Here is a 15711-nt window from a genome sequence, read left to right as displayed (position 1 = left end):
GGAACCATCAGCGCCAAGTTTAACTGTATTTCCATTTGTTGCAATAAATGGTTAAAATCTATGACGAGACTGAATTACAGTTCTTCTGCGTTGAATTCTTACTGTGATGTTGTTACATCACTTAAGGTGTTACAACATCACTTATTAAGGTGTTACAAAAGGTGTTACAACTTAAAGATGTAACACCTTGATAGAGGACTTGACTGCGGCGTCTGGCTGGTATCCTCAATCTCTGATGATAAGTGACTGTAAAACAAACAAAATAAAAAAATTAGAAACACAATGTTCTGAACTTCTGGAAAGTTCTTTGACATCCAGGATAAACACACTTAAAAGAAGCTTTGGGTGTGCAACTGTGGGTTCGCATGTGCATCACATATGTTAACATACCAGTGCAAGTCTTTGTAAAAAGCTAATACAACAATACCACACAGTTTAAATGAACAGACTGATGCAAATTTACTCCGTGTTCAGTTCAGTATAGTCAGTTTGGTTCATCTCTTTAAAAACTGTTTTTGTAGTGCAGCAAAAAATAACACAAAACAATAATAAAATGTAAGGCATCAATGTTACTAAACTATACACTCAGGACAAAATACAGTAAAACAAAACAAAAGCAAGAGAGGTGCATAAAAACCGCAATAACTAACAATAAGTGGAAGTTCATGAAGTCCTCTGACTGCACAGAGAGGTTGAACCGGATCTGAGACAGTAGAGCCACACAATAAACACTCAGATAGTTAGTTTATACTTATCCTGTTTGCACTGCAGTCATTTCATAAAGAGGAGGATTTGCTCCCTCATTGTCAATATATTCTTTTTCCATTGTATAGAACTGTGTTGCTGTACTGTGACCGATGTGGAAGAAGGTGCACGAGGGAAGAACAAGAACATGTTGATCTCCATATCTATCTATCTATCTATCTATCTATCTATCTAAATATATGTGTATAAATACTGTATATACATATGTGTGTTTTTTTTTTGTTGCTGCTGCTTACATTCCTTATGATGCAATTTAAAATAAATAAAAAATATATAATAAGTACGGTAACTTTAGAAAAGTCAAGCTACATATATTGTATCCCCATGTAATAGCTTCTTCTGCTCTTAATTAAATATTCGTTGTAAATAGGTAAATAGTAGGTATAAAGATTAATGACTACAAAATAAAAATGATGACGACACCAGCGATAACCCGGAAGAGAAGCGGCCCACTCGTGACCTCTTAGCTGTGTACGTAACGAGAGGAGAGATGACTGAACAGAGGTGTGATTGTTCCGCTTGGCCCTCGACACCAGCGAGTTAACGAGGAGAATACGGAGCGCAGTCAAGCTGTCCCACTAACGGAATGTCGTTGCAGACAGAAACGACGCTCGGTTATTCGGGGAATTTCGTCAGACAGACGTCGGACGTTGCTAAACGGGCAGATAGCTAATCTGAATTAGCCCGTGTGTCGGTTCTTTGACAGCTCCAGCTGTTCGCACATGACAGTCGACGTGTTAATCAGGAACGTGAACGCCAGGTGTGAAGCAGCTCGTTAGCTGCATTTGTTGACAGCCACGTCAGCTAACGTTAGCTTAGCGCTATAGCCCTCCGGTCTGTCATTTTGAGAGCACTTCTGTGCTGTTGGTTCGGTTTTGTGAGTCATATTATCCATCAAAAAGCTTCAAAGGACAATGGCTCCGATGGGTATCCGGCTGTCTCCGCTCGGCGTGGCGATGTTCTGCCTCCTCGGAGTCGGCGTCATCTACCACCTGTACGCAGGGGTCATCTCCAACCGCTGGGCTGCTTTCAGGTCAGACTCCTCTCTCTCTCATTTCCTTACACGATGATGATATAACGTTTTCTCTCACTGCAGGTAACGTTAGAAACAGTGTCCAGTCCCTTATATGAGAGACATAACTACAGTTCATGTTAATATCATGTTCATGTAAGCAGCTGCTTCCTGAACCTATATATATATTTTAAAGTACAGACTTCAATGTGTCTGCATTACCATCATCTGGCTTCCAGTGGTCTGTGGGAAACACGGATTAGTCTCTGCAATTGTCTCATTGTGAAATAGTGAATGAGCACAACATTTCAGCATCATCTAAAAAGAATACCAGGGGGAAATGTTAAAAAAGTTCCTTCTCTCATTTACTTTCCTGGAGCTGATATGGCTGACACAGTTTCATCAGGTAAAAGTTATTAATTCTTCCAGTCATTTCTAACGTTGTTGTGTCCCTGCGTCTCTGCAGACAGAGGAGCAAAGTGGATCTGAGGGACCTGCTGGCTGTCTCGGTGGAGGCTGCTGTGCTCGGTGGCACAGAGGTAAAAAGACATGTTTAACTACACAGCTCAATGGACAAAGGTTGAGTAGGCTTTTATAGCATATATGTTTAACTAAGATCAATTACACGTAGTTTGTTTTTGTTTGATCAGGCTTTTGAGCTGGAAGTAGGGGTGTAACAATACACGTATTCGTATGGAACCGTTCAGTACGAGGCTCCCGGTTCGGTACGCATTACAAACCGAACAATATGTTTGAACTAGAAAATTTTGATGGAAATTTTGACAACACTACTCTCTACTGCCCGAAGACGTCGCAATATACAGGTGCTGGTCATATAATTAGAATATCATCAAAAAGTTGATTTATTTCACTAATTCCATTCAAAAAGTGAAACTTGTCTATTATATTCATTCATTACACACAGACTGATATATTTCAAATGTTTATTTCTTTTAATTTTGATGATTATAACTGACAACTAAGGAAAATCCCAAATTCAGTATCTCAGAAAATTTGAATATTACTTAAGACCAATACAAAGAAAGGATTTTTAGAAATCTTGGCCAACTGAAAAGTATGAACATGAAAAGTATGAGCATGTACAGCACTCAATACTTAGTTGGGGCTCCTTTTGCCTGAATTACTGCAGCAATGCGGCGTGGCATGGAGTCGATCAGTCTGTGGCACTGCTCAGGTGTTATGAGAGCCCAGGTTGCTCTGATAGTGGCCTTCAGCTCTTCTGCATTGCATTGTTCTTGAAGCACTGACTCCAGCTGCAGTCCACTCTTTCTGAATCTCCCCCACATTTTTGAATCGGTTTTGTTTCACAATCCTCTCCAGGGTGCGGTTAACCCTATTGCTTGTACACTTTTTTCTACCACATCTTTTCCTTCCCTTTGCCTCTCTATTGATGTGCTTGGACACAGAGCTCTGTGAACAGCCAGCCTCTTTTGCAATGACCTTTTGTGTCTTGCCCTCCTTGTGCAAGGTGTCAATGGTCGTCTTTTGGACAACTGTCAAGTCAGCAGTCTTCCCCATGATTGTGTAGCCTACAGAACTAGACTGAGAGACCATTTAAAGGCCTTTGCAGGTGTTTTGAGTTAATTAGCTGATTAGAGTGTGGCACCGGGTCTCTTCAATATTGAACCTTTTCACAATATTCTAATTTTCTGAGATACTGAATTTGGGATTTTCCTTAGTTGTCAGTTATAATCATCAAAATTAAAAGAAATAAACATTTGAAATATATCAGTCTGTGTGTAATGAATGAATATAATAGACAAGTTTCACTTTTTGAATGGAATTAGTGAAATAAATCAACTTTTTGATGATATTCTAATTATATAACCAGCACCTGTATATACAGCGGGTAAAATAAGTATTGAACCATTTTTCTCAGTAAATATATTTCTAAAGGTGCTATTGACATGAAATCTTCACCAGATGACGGTAACAACCCAACTAATCCATACATATAAAGAAATCCAAACATATAAGTTCAGAAATTAAGTTATGTGCAACAAAATGGAATGACACAGGGAAAAAGTATTGAACACGCTTACTGAAATTGATTTAATACTTCGTACAGAAGCCTTTGCTGGTAATGACGGCTTCAAGACGCCTCCTGTATGGAGAAACTAGTCGCATGCATTGCTCAGGTGTGATTTTGACCCAGTCTTCCACACAAACAGACTTCAAATCTTGAAGATTCCGTGGGCCTCTTCTATAAACTCTGATCTTTAGTTCTTTCCATAGATTTTCTATTGGATTCAAGTCAGGTGATCGTCTGGGCCATTCTAGCAGCTTTATTTTATTTGTCAAATGTCCGAGCACTCGCTGTTTCTCGGACAACAGACGGCCGGACGTCACGGACTACACAAAGCTACCTGACTGTAACGACGCATTACCTCACTACTGAATGGAGATGAAGAACCATGTTCTTCAGACACAATGCTACCTGACTGTACGACACATTACCTCACTACTGAATGGATACTTAGCAAGTTAGTTACTTTTGAAATCTGTATTTGTCAAAACATTTTAAAATTTTTATTTTTTTTTACCTAATGTCATAAGAGTACCAAGGACGTGACCTCTTTAGCTCCACACCTTATGGAGTAGTATCCTGTATATTTTCAGTGTGTCCCTTATCACCCGTAGGACCAGTCTCATGCTTAGTATACTTTATAATATTTAGGATTTTCCAGTGCAGATTTAGGATGAGTGTGCTGTCCCCCACATGTTTGACCGGTTTGTTGTTGGATGACTATTGGTGACGTTCAAAAACACAATTTCTCACTTCTTTGACCCTGCCGTCTACATAAGGAATAGGTGCCTTACTCAAACTAAAAAGTGTCTCTCCCCCCCCCCCCCCCCCCCCCAGGTGAAGAAGGTGCGCCATGAAAATGCCCTGCAGGAGAAGTCAAAGGGCAAGACGAAGGAGGGAGCCACTGAGCTTCTGACCATGGGAGACCTGCAGTCTCATAGAAAGATGTTTAACCTCATAAGCAACACCTTCCCTGATGTCACGGTGAGCGCAAATCGCTGTAGCTGTTATCTATCTACCGTGGTAAAGAATACCTGTACTTGTTTGGCAGATCTCAAAACATAACCAGTTCCACTTGTCTAGATGGTTAATATCACAGACTGGAGAATATTATGAACCAGCAACCAGGCTGTAATCACAGAACCGAGGCTTTGATGTGATGTTGGAGGAGGACCTTTAGGGAAACTTCATTTAAACATAAGCCAAAGGCACATGACTCATACTTGTGCCTGCATGTGTTCAGGTGAACAGCGAGGAGCATGACAATATGGTGGACAAGGCTGCATCCTGGAACCGGAACATTCCTGCCGACATACTAGACAAGATAGAGGGGGGCAAGGACGTCCCCGCTGAGAGCGTCACAGTGTGGATCGACCCTCTGGATGCTACTCAGGAATACACAGGTGGGCAGTGTTTGTCTTTGCAGAACAAGCTCATAGGATTCACAGTGAAGGGTACATTGCAAAATGTTGAGTTTCAAAAACATCATAAATGATTATATAAGGTTTGGTGGGCACACTTGTTTGTCTTGGGTATGTGTTGACCTAACATTCATGGCCCTTTTGTAGCAGAGTCCTCTTTTAAGGGACAGTTCACCCCAACATATAAAAGAACACTTTTCTCCTCTTCCCTGTAGTTCTATTTATCAATCTAGATAGATTCGGTGTGAGTTGTTGAGTGTTGGAGATATCGGCGGTAGAGATGTCTTTCTTCTCTCGGCTTGTGGTGCTCAAAGTGCCATAAAAATACATTTGAAAATCTCAACGGCAACGTTTCTGCCTATAAATCATGACCCCGGTCAGGATACATCCGCAGACCTCGTTGTGAGCAGTTTCATGTGGGAACTATTTTCTTTGTGCCGAGATACACCCGCTTACCGTATCACCGCGCAGAAGGAAGCAGGCATCTGCTCATGGACGAGAGGCTCAGGCTTTTGACAGTGAAATCGATGAGTACATTGACACAGTTGGCGGGTGTAGTTCGGTAGAAAGAAAACGGTTCGGTGCCTGTGTGACCCACTAGGGCTGGGCGGTATGACCAAAAATGCATATCACGGTATTTTGTAAGATTCTGGCGGTTTCATGGTATATCACGGTATTTTTTTTCGAGTTAAAGCATTAATTAATTAATTAACGCCGAAAAGAACCGTCCGGTCAACCGGCCAGTGAGCGGTGAACAGCTGTTTGTGTGGAGTGTATTCTGTTCCGTCACTTCCTGTTTCCTTCACCTACATTCCCCTGGGTCCTAAGCCCCTCCAAGTACAGCTTCTTATCACCCTCTATGTACCAACGTACATTTATAAGTTACCACACATATTACACGGTAATCAGCGTTGCAAATGTGTCTGACCAAAATACCTTTTGTTGTTCAGTCTTTGTTCATCCTGCATCGCTGTTTTCTGTTCTTTAATGTAACGTTACTGGAGTGACAGAGCCTCTCCCAGCTGTTAGCAGACTGTTAGCGAGCTGTACCCAGCATGCAGTTCAGCGGTGAAATTAAACATGAATTAAATGTGTTCTTTCAAACACCACTGAAGTCTTCTTTTTGTTATTAATAAAAACAAAAAGGTTTACAAGACACACATCTGCACAAATATGGATTTTTGGCATGTGAGAGACACGCTGACACTTACTTCTGTATCTGGTCTTCTCTATTCATCCGTCTTTGTCCTTGTTCACTCCATGATCCTGTTACCTCTTTTCACCTCTCTTCTCTCCTGTGTCCTCCGGCTGTCTCTACTATCTATCTCTCCATCTTTCCTCTCAACTCCCACTCTCTTTATATGCTCATCTCTCTCCCCATAGAGAATCTGGTGAAGTATGTGACCACAATGGTGTGCGTGGCTGTAGATGGTAAACCAGTCATCGGGGTCATACACCAGCCGTTCACTGATTTCACTGGTAAGTTTGTGTGTGCGCCTCCACAAGTTTACTCGTGTGTGTATTACGCATGCTGCCTCCATGCCATTTAGGGGAAGAACCTGTCAAACTTGCTTTCTAGATCTGTAATAGTTAAGACAATGGTCGACAAAATAACATGTATTGAACTTCTTCTTCCCCCTCTCCAACCCCCCTCAGCCTGGGCGTTTGTAGGTCAGGGGTCAAATATGAGACCCCGTCCGTCCTACAGTGTCAGCCCTCCGAAGGCGATCGTATCACGTTCCCACTCTGGAAAAGTAAAAAGCTTTGTTCAGGATGCTTTTGGAAACGGCACAACGATCATAGGAGCAGGTGGAGCAGGTGAGAACAGAATTATTTATTTTTTTAAAGTACTGCATGTGCAGACGGAGCTCAAAGGAGATATTTATGATATCAAGTAGAAACGACCCACAGGGAGATGTGCAAATTAACGCTTAGATTGCTTCTTTTTCTTAACTGTTAAAAACGATACTGTCAATTTGATTATTATTATTTTTATTTGTTGCAACTCACATGTAGCTATGGGCTTCTACAGGCTGAGAAATTTGGCTGGTCCACAGTATCGCAGTGCTTTTCTTACAGTGGATATTTTTTTCTACAATACTTTTTTGTCAAACACTGGTTTTATTAATAACAACTGTCGGAAAGTCTGCAATCCACTCAGATGCACTAGTATTATGCCTTATGGCTCACTGGGACTCCTAGATGGAACACGTGTCTCTCTCGCTCTCACTCTGTCTCTCTCTCTTTGTCTGTCTCACTCTGTTTCTCTCTCTTTGTCTCTCTGTCTAGGATATAAGGTCCTGTCACTTCTGGCGATGCCTTCCAGTGAAACAGGTTCTATGGACCAGGCAGACGTTTACATCCACGTCACCTTTATTAAGAAATGGGACATCTGCGCTGGTGCAGCACTACTCAATGCACTGGGTAATTCATTTTTTAAATACATTTTATACAAATATTACTAGAACCCTTTTTGGTTTGCACCTTTTGTTTAGTGGACTACGTTTCAGCACATTCTGATCCCAATGTTGGTAAATCCAGATTGGCGCATGAAAGTACGTGATGATTTTCCATCTGAGCCTCACCGACTTCACTCTGCTAAATGCTTGTGCAGCATTTATGTTACCTATGAAAATAAGATATCTTGCACCAGACATAAAGAGCAGGATATCATTTCATCTGCAAAGGAGATCACATACTAAAAGGCCTGTCTTGCGCTAGGGACTTATTGTACCATATTTGGACATGACCTCGATCATTTTTACGTTATCGATTATCGTTATATTATTATATCAGTGGCATAAAAATAGTCTTAAAAATGACAATAATATATTTTATTTCTGGGAGTGTGTATATATTGTCCAACAAAAGTAATTACGGTTACAGGCCTACAAACTAAGCCCAATTGTATTTTTATCTTTTTAACGAATGTGTCGTTTTCATCTCTTAAATGGATTTTAATGGCGGAAGTGCACTGAACCAATGACATGTAAACTCCATGATTGTAGGTGGCCACATGACGACGCTAAAGGGAGAGGACATCGACTACAGTGGAACGCCGCTCAACAAAGGAGGACTGGTGGCCAGTGTTGGTGTGGACCATAAGGCCTTACTGGAGAGACTACCAAACTGGGAACCTGAAAAGCACTGAGACGCACACAAAGACAGAGCCATTGGTAGTTCGGTCATGTTGTGGAGAGGGCAACATGTCGCAGCGATTTTCTATAATAGCGGCCTGTAACCAGTTCCGTGCCATTTCATCGCCGTGTGACCCCAAACATCCGCCGATTGGATGGCTGGGAGTCACCGTCACGGGCCACCGAGCAGGACTGTGCAGGAACCAACATGGCTGCTGCTGGATACTGCAATGGCTGACACAATGGCTCTGAACTCACACTCCTGGACATGCACACATACTTTCAGCTAGGAGAAACGGTACACACAAACACATGCTCACAGCGAGCACCGGAGTCCCTTCATTTTCAGAGGACAACATGATCACGACTCTGTCAAACTGAGGAGCACAATGCGGAACCTAAGGAGGGACTGATATGATATTAAGACCCATCTACATCACATGAGACTCCAATGAAAACACACGATTAAGGAACACCTTGTATTTCAGATGGGCACGGTAGCATTTATGTCAGCATCAGCTTCGTTCAGTTAGTGAACCGACAAGCTATCATGTTTTGAGACTGGATAGAAATATGGAATACGATCAACAAACCCTCTGTTCACCAGCATCAGTATACTACAACAGTTCACCACAACACCGTCTTAAAGTGGTCCGCTGCTTCAAAGTTGTCATCTGAAACAAGAGCACTTCAGCCTTGGATCGACGGTGAATGCTGTTTTTCATTTATCAAGTCGCGACAATTTCTGTTTATTGGCCTTGTCCACACTGTAGACACGGGTCTCTCAAACTTTGGGTCAAGAGGACCCAGGTAGTATATTTTCAAAAGACTTAGTGCAGCATTGGGTTAACCTTCGCTTCAAGAAAATCAATTTAATGAGAACTCATTTAGGGCTGGGCACTATGGAGGAAATCAAATATCACTATTTTTGACCAAATACTTATATTGGAAAAATAATCTTTAGTAACCACCAAAAGTTTGGATGTTAGTAAGTTGACATACGAGCCTGGGAGTGTTTACAAAAAGGTCAACTACTAAAGTTGTCTGAATTAGGCCAACTCAAGACAATAGCAAATTAATTAGATTTACTAAGTTACCATTGAAAAGGGGGGAAATGTAAAAGAAATTGTCTATTATCTTATCTTGTGTCTGAGTAAACCTATTCTCAGGTATGTTGTGATTTTTGTTTGCATATATAACAAGAGAGTAAGGAAACACCCCCTTACACTCCTGTTATATACACATAAACGTAGCACAATAGGATAACTGCAAAGAGTCTACTAAGAGAAGCAAAATATACTTCCTAGTCTACTAGGAGCAGGAGGGGCAAAGTTGAAGGGGTGCTGTGTCTGGCAGAGTGTGCAGGGACAGGGATGCATTTAAAGTGGACATATCATGGCTCCCCTTCCTAATTAACATGCAGTCTCATTATAATACCCCCCCCCCCCCCCCCCCCCCCCCCCCCCCCATCTGAGTATCTCCACCCAAGGCTTGAGAACTGCATGGTGCAGCACATTTTTCTCACAAGCCATTCAGAGCAGACTGGGCTTCTTCAGCAGGGGGTCTTAAAGAGACAAGGTGCTAAAACGGTGTGTTTCAGACAGTGAATACATGTATATTAAGAGTGGCGGCATGAGAAAAATAATGTGTTTTTTGGACATTAACGCATGTAAACATATTCTAGTAGAAACCCGAAATAAAAGTATGAACCTAAAAATGAGCATGATATGTCCCCTTTAATGAACCGTAACCCTGAGTGAGAATAACGTGGACCTTTATCTTCCACACCCTGTAAATACATGTAATGAGTTGGACTGAACTGAAACCATAAAGCACCGTTACTCTCCGTTTCTCCACGCATTATCACCTCTCCGGTACCAACTGTGTTGGTCGTTTTTTTTTAATTTAAAGGCAGGATGGCAGCGTTGACTGTTGAGGACAAAATCAAGTTCTGTCCAATATGCACAGTCTCATTCAGGACTGGCAGTCTGCCACATGGGCGGTACTGAAGAAAAGCAGTTGGGTGGTGTTCTTTCACCCAGAACTCATCCGCCAAACCATTTCTGCTACTGAACGATCAGCTGTGCACTCTCCAAACCTGAAAAGTGACACCTCGGTACTACTCTTGACGGAGGACTGTACACTGTGTAAGACCCGTGTACTTGCATGGTTTTGTATTTTGAGTAACTCTTTTAAACCTTACTGAAAATGTCTTTCTGTACCGTCTGCATTGTGTCAACAAACACTGACACGAAGTTGGACTTTTTGAAGTGAAATGTGAGCTCACATGTATCTTGAGAAAAAAACACTAGTGACCTGTCTAATGATCTGTTTGTATAATTGATAACCTTTGTATAGACCCAACATGTGGATGGAGGTTACGAGTTAGACGTTCATTCAACTTGTTTGGCTGCAGACTGAAGATAATAGATGATTAGGAGACGCTGTCAGCAGGTTAAAGGCTTCATCCTGATGGTGTGATGCTGACAATAAAAAGGGACAAAGAGATGACAGAAGACAGCCTTCAGTGTGGAACCAGAGCTGTGACACCTACAGGAGGTCGGAGCCTTCATGTGCTAAAATATCAGTTTTATGATCTGAGTGCCTTTGATCAGCACAAGACAACGTTGTCCTACAAGCCACCCACTCAACATGATTTCTGTGGAATGTTGCTATGGTAACGGTTAATATGCAAGGGTGATGCAGCAATAGCGATTTCAATTGAAATGGCATTACAGTGACATGGGAATCACATGAGGTACTATTATATAGTTTGGGTGCTCATAGGAGAAAGAAGTAGATAAGCGTGTGTGAGTCAGACGTAGTAATTAAAGGAGAAGGGTCTATCTGCACTTTACTACACGACATCCCCCGAGATAACTTCCGGGGTTAACTCATTTCAACCCAAACATGATATTTTCCTAAACCTGACCTAACTGCCACAGTTTTGAGGGGCGTGTCCTGTGGTACAGTGCACCCACAGGTCGGCCTACGTGGATTAAAGGGGAATTCCACAGGTTTGGCTTTATATGGAGTCATAGTGCGTTTAAAGGTGTTGTGGAGCACTACTGTATATGTGGGGGAAAGTTCAAGCCTTTTGTGAGCTCCAGAGGGAGCTGCGTGGAATCTGATGAATGGCCTCAAGTGATGTCACTTAAGTCGGTCTCAGTTGGGTCTGAAGACTACCAGTTTGAAAATGAGTACTCTTCCTCTGCTGGAGACTACATTAGCCGCTACGAGCATAAAACAACAGTTTGTCCAGTTGCAATGTAGGAAGAAGAGGATTGCGTGGAATAAAAAAAGATCTGGTTCTGATCCATCTTAATTGTAAAAGGGGCACCATGTGTTTAACACTACACACCTGAAAGCTATGGTTCAAAAAGTTCAATAATTACAAGTTCATTAAGCATTCATGAACACAGTGGAGCCAACAAAGGAGCTGGAGAGACTCTTGTGTTGACTTTAGATCCAGTCAACAGTAACCACTGACCACAACACCAGAGAGTGAGGATTGTTAGGTGACCTGACAGAGTGTAGCAGCTGCTTTAGGTGCTGGAAATCATGTTGATTCCTCAAGTTCAGATTTGGAGAAACATGTTAATTAATGTCCACAACAATGGCGTGCTGTTGGAATTTGAAATACCCGAGTTTTTATTGTTTTTTTTCTGCATGGGTTACTTGGGACTAAAGAAATGTCTCTTTAGAGACCTCATTACATCCCTGTCCTGAAGAGCAGGCTTAATGTATTTCAGCCTGTGGATTTCATTTTTATTCAGATATTTCAAAACATTTGGTTTATATAGATAAGAATCAACAAAAGAAAATGAATTGCAGTGTTACGATTTCAACTGAAGTAGAAGTTCAGAAGTTTAGGATGGGTAATGTTCCCTTCAGGTTTGGAATAGGAAGTTGCAGTAAAAAACCTAAAACCCTAACTGCTCGTGTTCTTACAGTCCTTCTGGATGCTAGTCCCGCCCTGTAACATGCTGTCCTATGTTCTGTGTGGATTGAGGGTGTGGACTGTCCGTCATCTGAGTGTTGATCTCTGAGTCTCCCTCGTCCTGTTTCTGCTGTGTATTTCCAATAAAACCTCAGTGTGCATGATGGTGATGTGCCGCGTCTCCTCTGGTCTCATTGCAGCAGACGGGTGAAGTGACTTCACAAGGTCCTGTGGAGCAGGACATTAAAGTAGTGAGTAAGCGTTCATGAAGGCATCAAAGATAAGGTCTGAAAAACAGCTGAAAGAGTGTCCAAGGATGGAAGCCCTGAGAGGCAACAGACCAAACACAAACACAAGTCTGAACAAAGAAAACTATAATATTGGACACATACGTAAAAGTTAAGCACATCATTCAGGCTGAAAGTAAAACAGTTTAAAGTGACAAACGCAGGAAGGACGGCTGGCTGTGTGAATGTGTAAATGAACAGATTAATAATATCACAGCTTCATATAGAGCACGACAGCTCTGACTATAACTACATGTGTGTATTCCGTTAGGTTCATGTGTTGCTTAGATCTATTACGGTGTGTGTGACAATAACCCTAACCCAGGCCCCAGGTGGGTTTTAGTCCCTCCATGCGCCCTAAACACAAGGTACAGATCTTGTGTGTTAGCAAGTTATGAAGCATTACTGTCATGGCTATCTTTTGGGCTTGAAATGTATTTTAATCTGAGGGTAAGGAAAACGTGAATGCTTTTTGTTCTATAGGACATTGGGTAGTGGTGCACTTCAGCCTCTTGTGGCTGAAATGAAGATTACAACAACAAACACATAAAATGGTCCTGGATAACTTTTGTAACCAGTTTTACGAAACAACATTTTTTTTTAAGTCATAGACTTCATAAAAATGGATTTTCTCTCATGGCTTCCTTAAAAGGAGAATTAACTGCAGTCGTAAAAATTCAAAGCAGAAACTGCAGCCTCTGTGGCAGGAGGATTTATGGACAAAAAAACAAACATTTTAAAACTCAAAATCAGTCATCAGTAGTAAAGATGGCTCCTACTCTGGAGAGAGTCACTGCGGTGCAATAATGTTAGCAATACTTACACTGAGCTGACAGCTTGTCGAGAACAGGCCGAAGAGTGTCCTCGATGTCTCTCCTTTGGGCTGTGAAGTCTGAGACCGTTGGGTTGTTGACACCCTGGATCCAGTCCGTCTTGGCAGAGCATGCACGCATACAGATGTTCTGTGCAGAGGTTGACACGAGAGACGGGAGAAAGGAAAGACATGCTAGCACTGTTGCTATTTTCATTTTATATCATTATTAATATAATTCCATCCACCAAGGAGATTATGTTTTTGCTCAGGTTTGTTCGTTGGTCAACAGGATTACGGAAAAAACAGAAGTCTTAATTTTATGAAACTTGGTGGATGGGTGTAGCTAGAGCCAAAGTAGAACCTGTTCAATTTGAATCTGAATCAGGAGGCGGATTGTTTTTCACTTGGCAGAGTTCTGCGCTCTATAGGGCCCCAGGACCAATTAGCAAGTGGGAATATGGAGGATGCTTAGTGAAGCTGAGAAAATGTAAAATGTTGAAACAATTCATGAAATGTCAGCTGTAAAGGGCCGGCTCCCCTCATCCCTGCTAACACTACACACACTATATGTATTCATAATATACAGTTAGTAATAACCAATATCAAAGCTATACACGTAAATGTTTTTGAATCCCGATGTAGAGAAAATGTATCACCTTTTCCTGCTTTGTAAGGCTCCTCCCTGGGTCAGAAACAAGGTCCTTAACAAAGTCTACATATGAAGTCAGATCCTGTTTAGCTTCTGCACAGAAATACACACAAACACAGGTTATGAATTATAAACATCATTACTAATCAACACACACACACGCACACATACACACACCGGCCAGGATGAGACAGTCAGCGCAGTCCGTCCTGGAGTAGGTCCTGGCCAGGTCCACAGGCCGCTCCCCTCTGAAGGTCTTGGCCTGCATGTCAGCTCCCAGGTCGAGCAGAGTCCTCACGGTCTCCAGGTGGCCCCAGCAAGCAGCGAGGTGCAGCGAGGAGTAACCTGCGGGACAAAGAGCATCCCTTATGGGGCCAGCAGCTGGCGGCTCACACGGGTGAAGAAAACATACTAACCTAGCTGCTTTTAGAGTGTGTTTGTCGGCCAGCTGAGAAACATTAAACAGGACTGTTGGTGATTGTCACTGTAAAGGGAAATGTTAATTCAGTAGAATAGAACAGATACATACACAGTACTCTACACACATTTATGTCTAAGATATGTTTCATTTCTACACACACATTTTACTTGTTTTTTGTAGGCTCACATTGGCAAATTTAATACACTTTTAATACAACAAATGTGCCAAATTTAAAGTTTGATCAGTGTAATTATTCATAAAAACGCAGTTGTCGCACCCACTTTTCGGCCTGCTCACCTCTGACCGTCTGCTCGTCCACCCGGGCCCCGTGTCCGACCAGCTCTCGGACGATGGCGCTCCTCCCCAACATGGAGGCGGTTAACAGGGCATTCCTCCCGGCCTCGTCCTTCATTCCACACGGATCCATTTCCTGCGACTCATTGTGTTCAAAATGCGCCTTAATGATCTCCAAGTCCCCAGACAACACGCATTGAAAGACGTCTCTCTGTATCGATGTCATTTTTTAACGCACGTCTTTGCTAGCTAGCTACCTGTCCCGCACACACTGGAATGTACTGTTTCCATGGTTACAGCGTCACCGCCGTAAAAACCTGTATGTGAACCTTTGTAGCTTATATTTATTTAACTTCAGCAATCACAGGCTTTAAATAACCTTAAATTACAGACAAGGACCTGTTTTACATGTCTCTTTTGGTAAAACACAAACACAGTCCAACAACACGCTCTTTTAAAATAAAAGCAGCCTCCCTTGTTCTGCTTCACCTGTGATTTTATGGATTGTAAAATAGTATTTTAATGTCATGCTTTAGTTATATCACTTTGATCATTGTCAATGTCTAACTTTATTTAACTCCTTTGGGCACATCACATGTGACCATGTGACCATGTGACGTGTCACAGGTGAATGCTTTATTTTTTAGAAGTTAGTCAGTTTACATTAAATACTAAATCGATACCTCTAAATAATTATTCTACCTTTAACACAACTGTCCTGTCAAGGTTTATTTTCTAAATTACGTAGAGATGCGTAGGCTATCTATGCATTAAGCTATTTAGCTTTATTTTTCTTTAGAAATATTTTTTCATGAGCAGTCCCATCCAGAGAAGTGTGTACCCATGTTAATGTCCGCACAGAACGTGGGTCCTTTAATAACGTATAACGTATAGAATTTCCGATTTATGATTAAGTTCTGTGAA

At 41.8% G+C, this 15711-nt stretch overlaps 2 protein-coding genes across 2 annotated transcripts; one reads left to right on the top strand and one right to left on the bottom strand.

The window, feature by feature from the left end:
• The first annotated feature begins 1221 nt into the window (after positions 1-1221).
• Positions 1222-12492, top strand: bpnt2 (3'(2'), 5'-bisphosphate nucleotidase 2). Its single transcript, XM_076079474.1, has 8 exons — positions 1222-1798; positions 2244-2316; positions 4662-4808; positions 5068-5227; positions 6629-6724; positions 6902-7063; positions 7535-7669; positions 8254-12492. The coding sequence occupies exons 1-8, from the start codon at positions 1680-1682 to the stop codon at positions 8394-8396; spliced, it is 1035 nt and encodes a 344-aa protein (XP_075935589.1). The 5' UTR covers positions 1222-1679; the 3' UTR covers positions 8397-12492.
• ankrd45 (ankyrin repeat domain 45) lies at positions 12010-15599 on the bottom strand. Its single transcript, XM_076079487.1, is given in 6 exon segments — positions 12010-12550; positions 13433-13571; positions 14080-14165; positions 14250-14437; positions 14558-14609; positions 14758-15599. Coding segments are annotated over 6 exon segments (723 nt in total). The 5' UTR covers positions 15014-15599; the 3' UTR covers positions 12010-12548.
• Positions 15600-15711: the final 112 nt, after the last annotated feature.

Source organism: Anarhichas minor, unplaced genomic scaffold, assembly GCF_050575085.1.
Source record: "Anarhichas minor isolate MPS153535 unplaced genomic scaffold, ASM5057508v1 ptg000006l, whole genome shotgun sequence".
Taxonomy (NCBI): Eukaryota; Metazoa; Chordata; class Actinopteri; order Perciformes; family Anarhichadidae; genus Anarhichas; species Anarhichas minor.
Note: the sequence above shows the minus strand (reverse complement) of the source record. Positions and strands in the feature narration are given on the sequence as shown.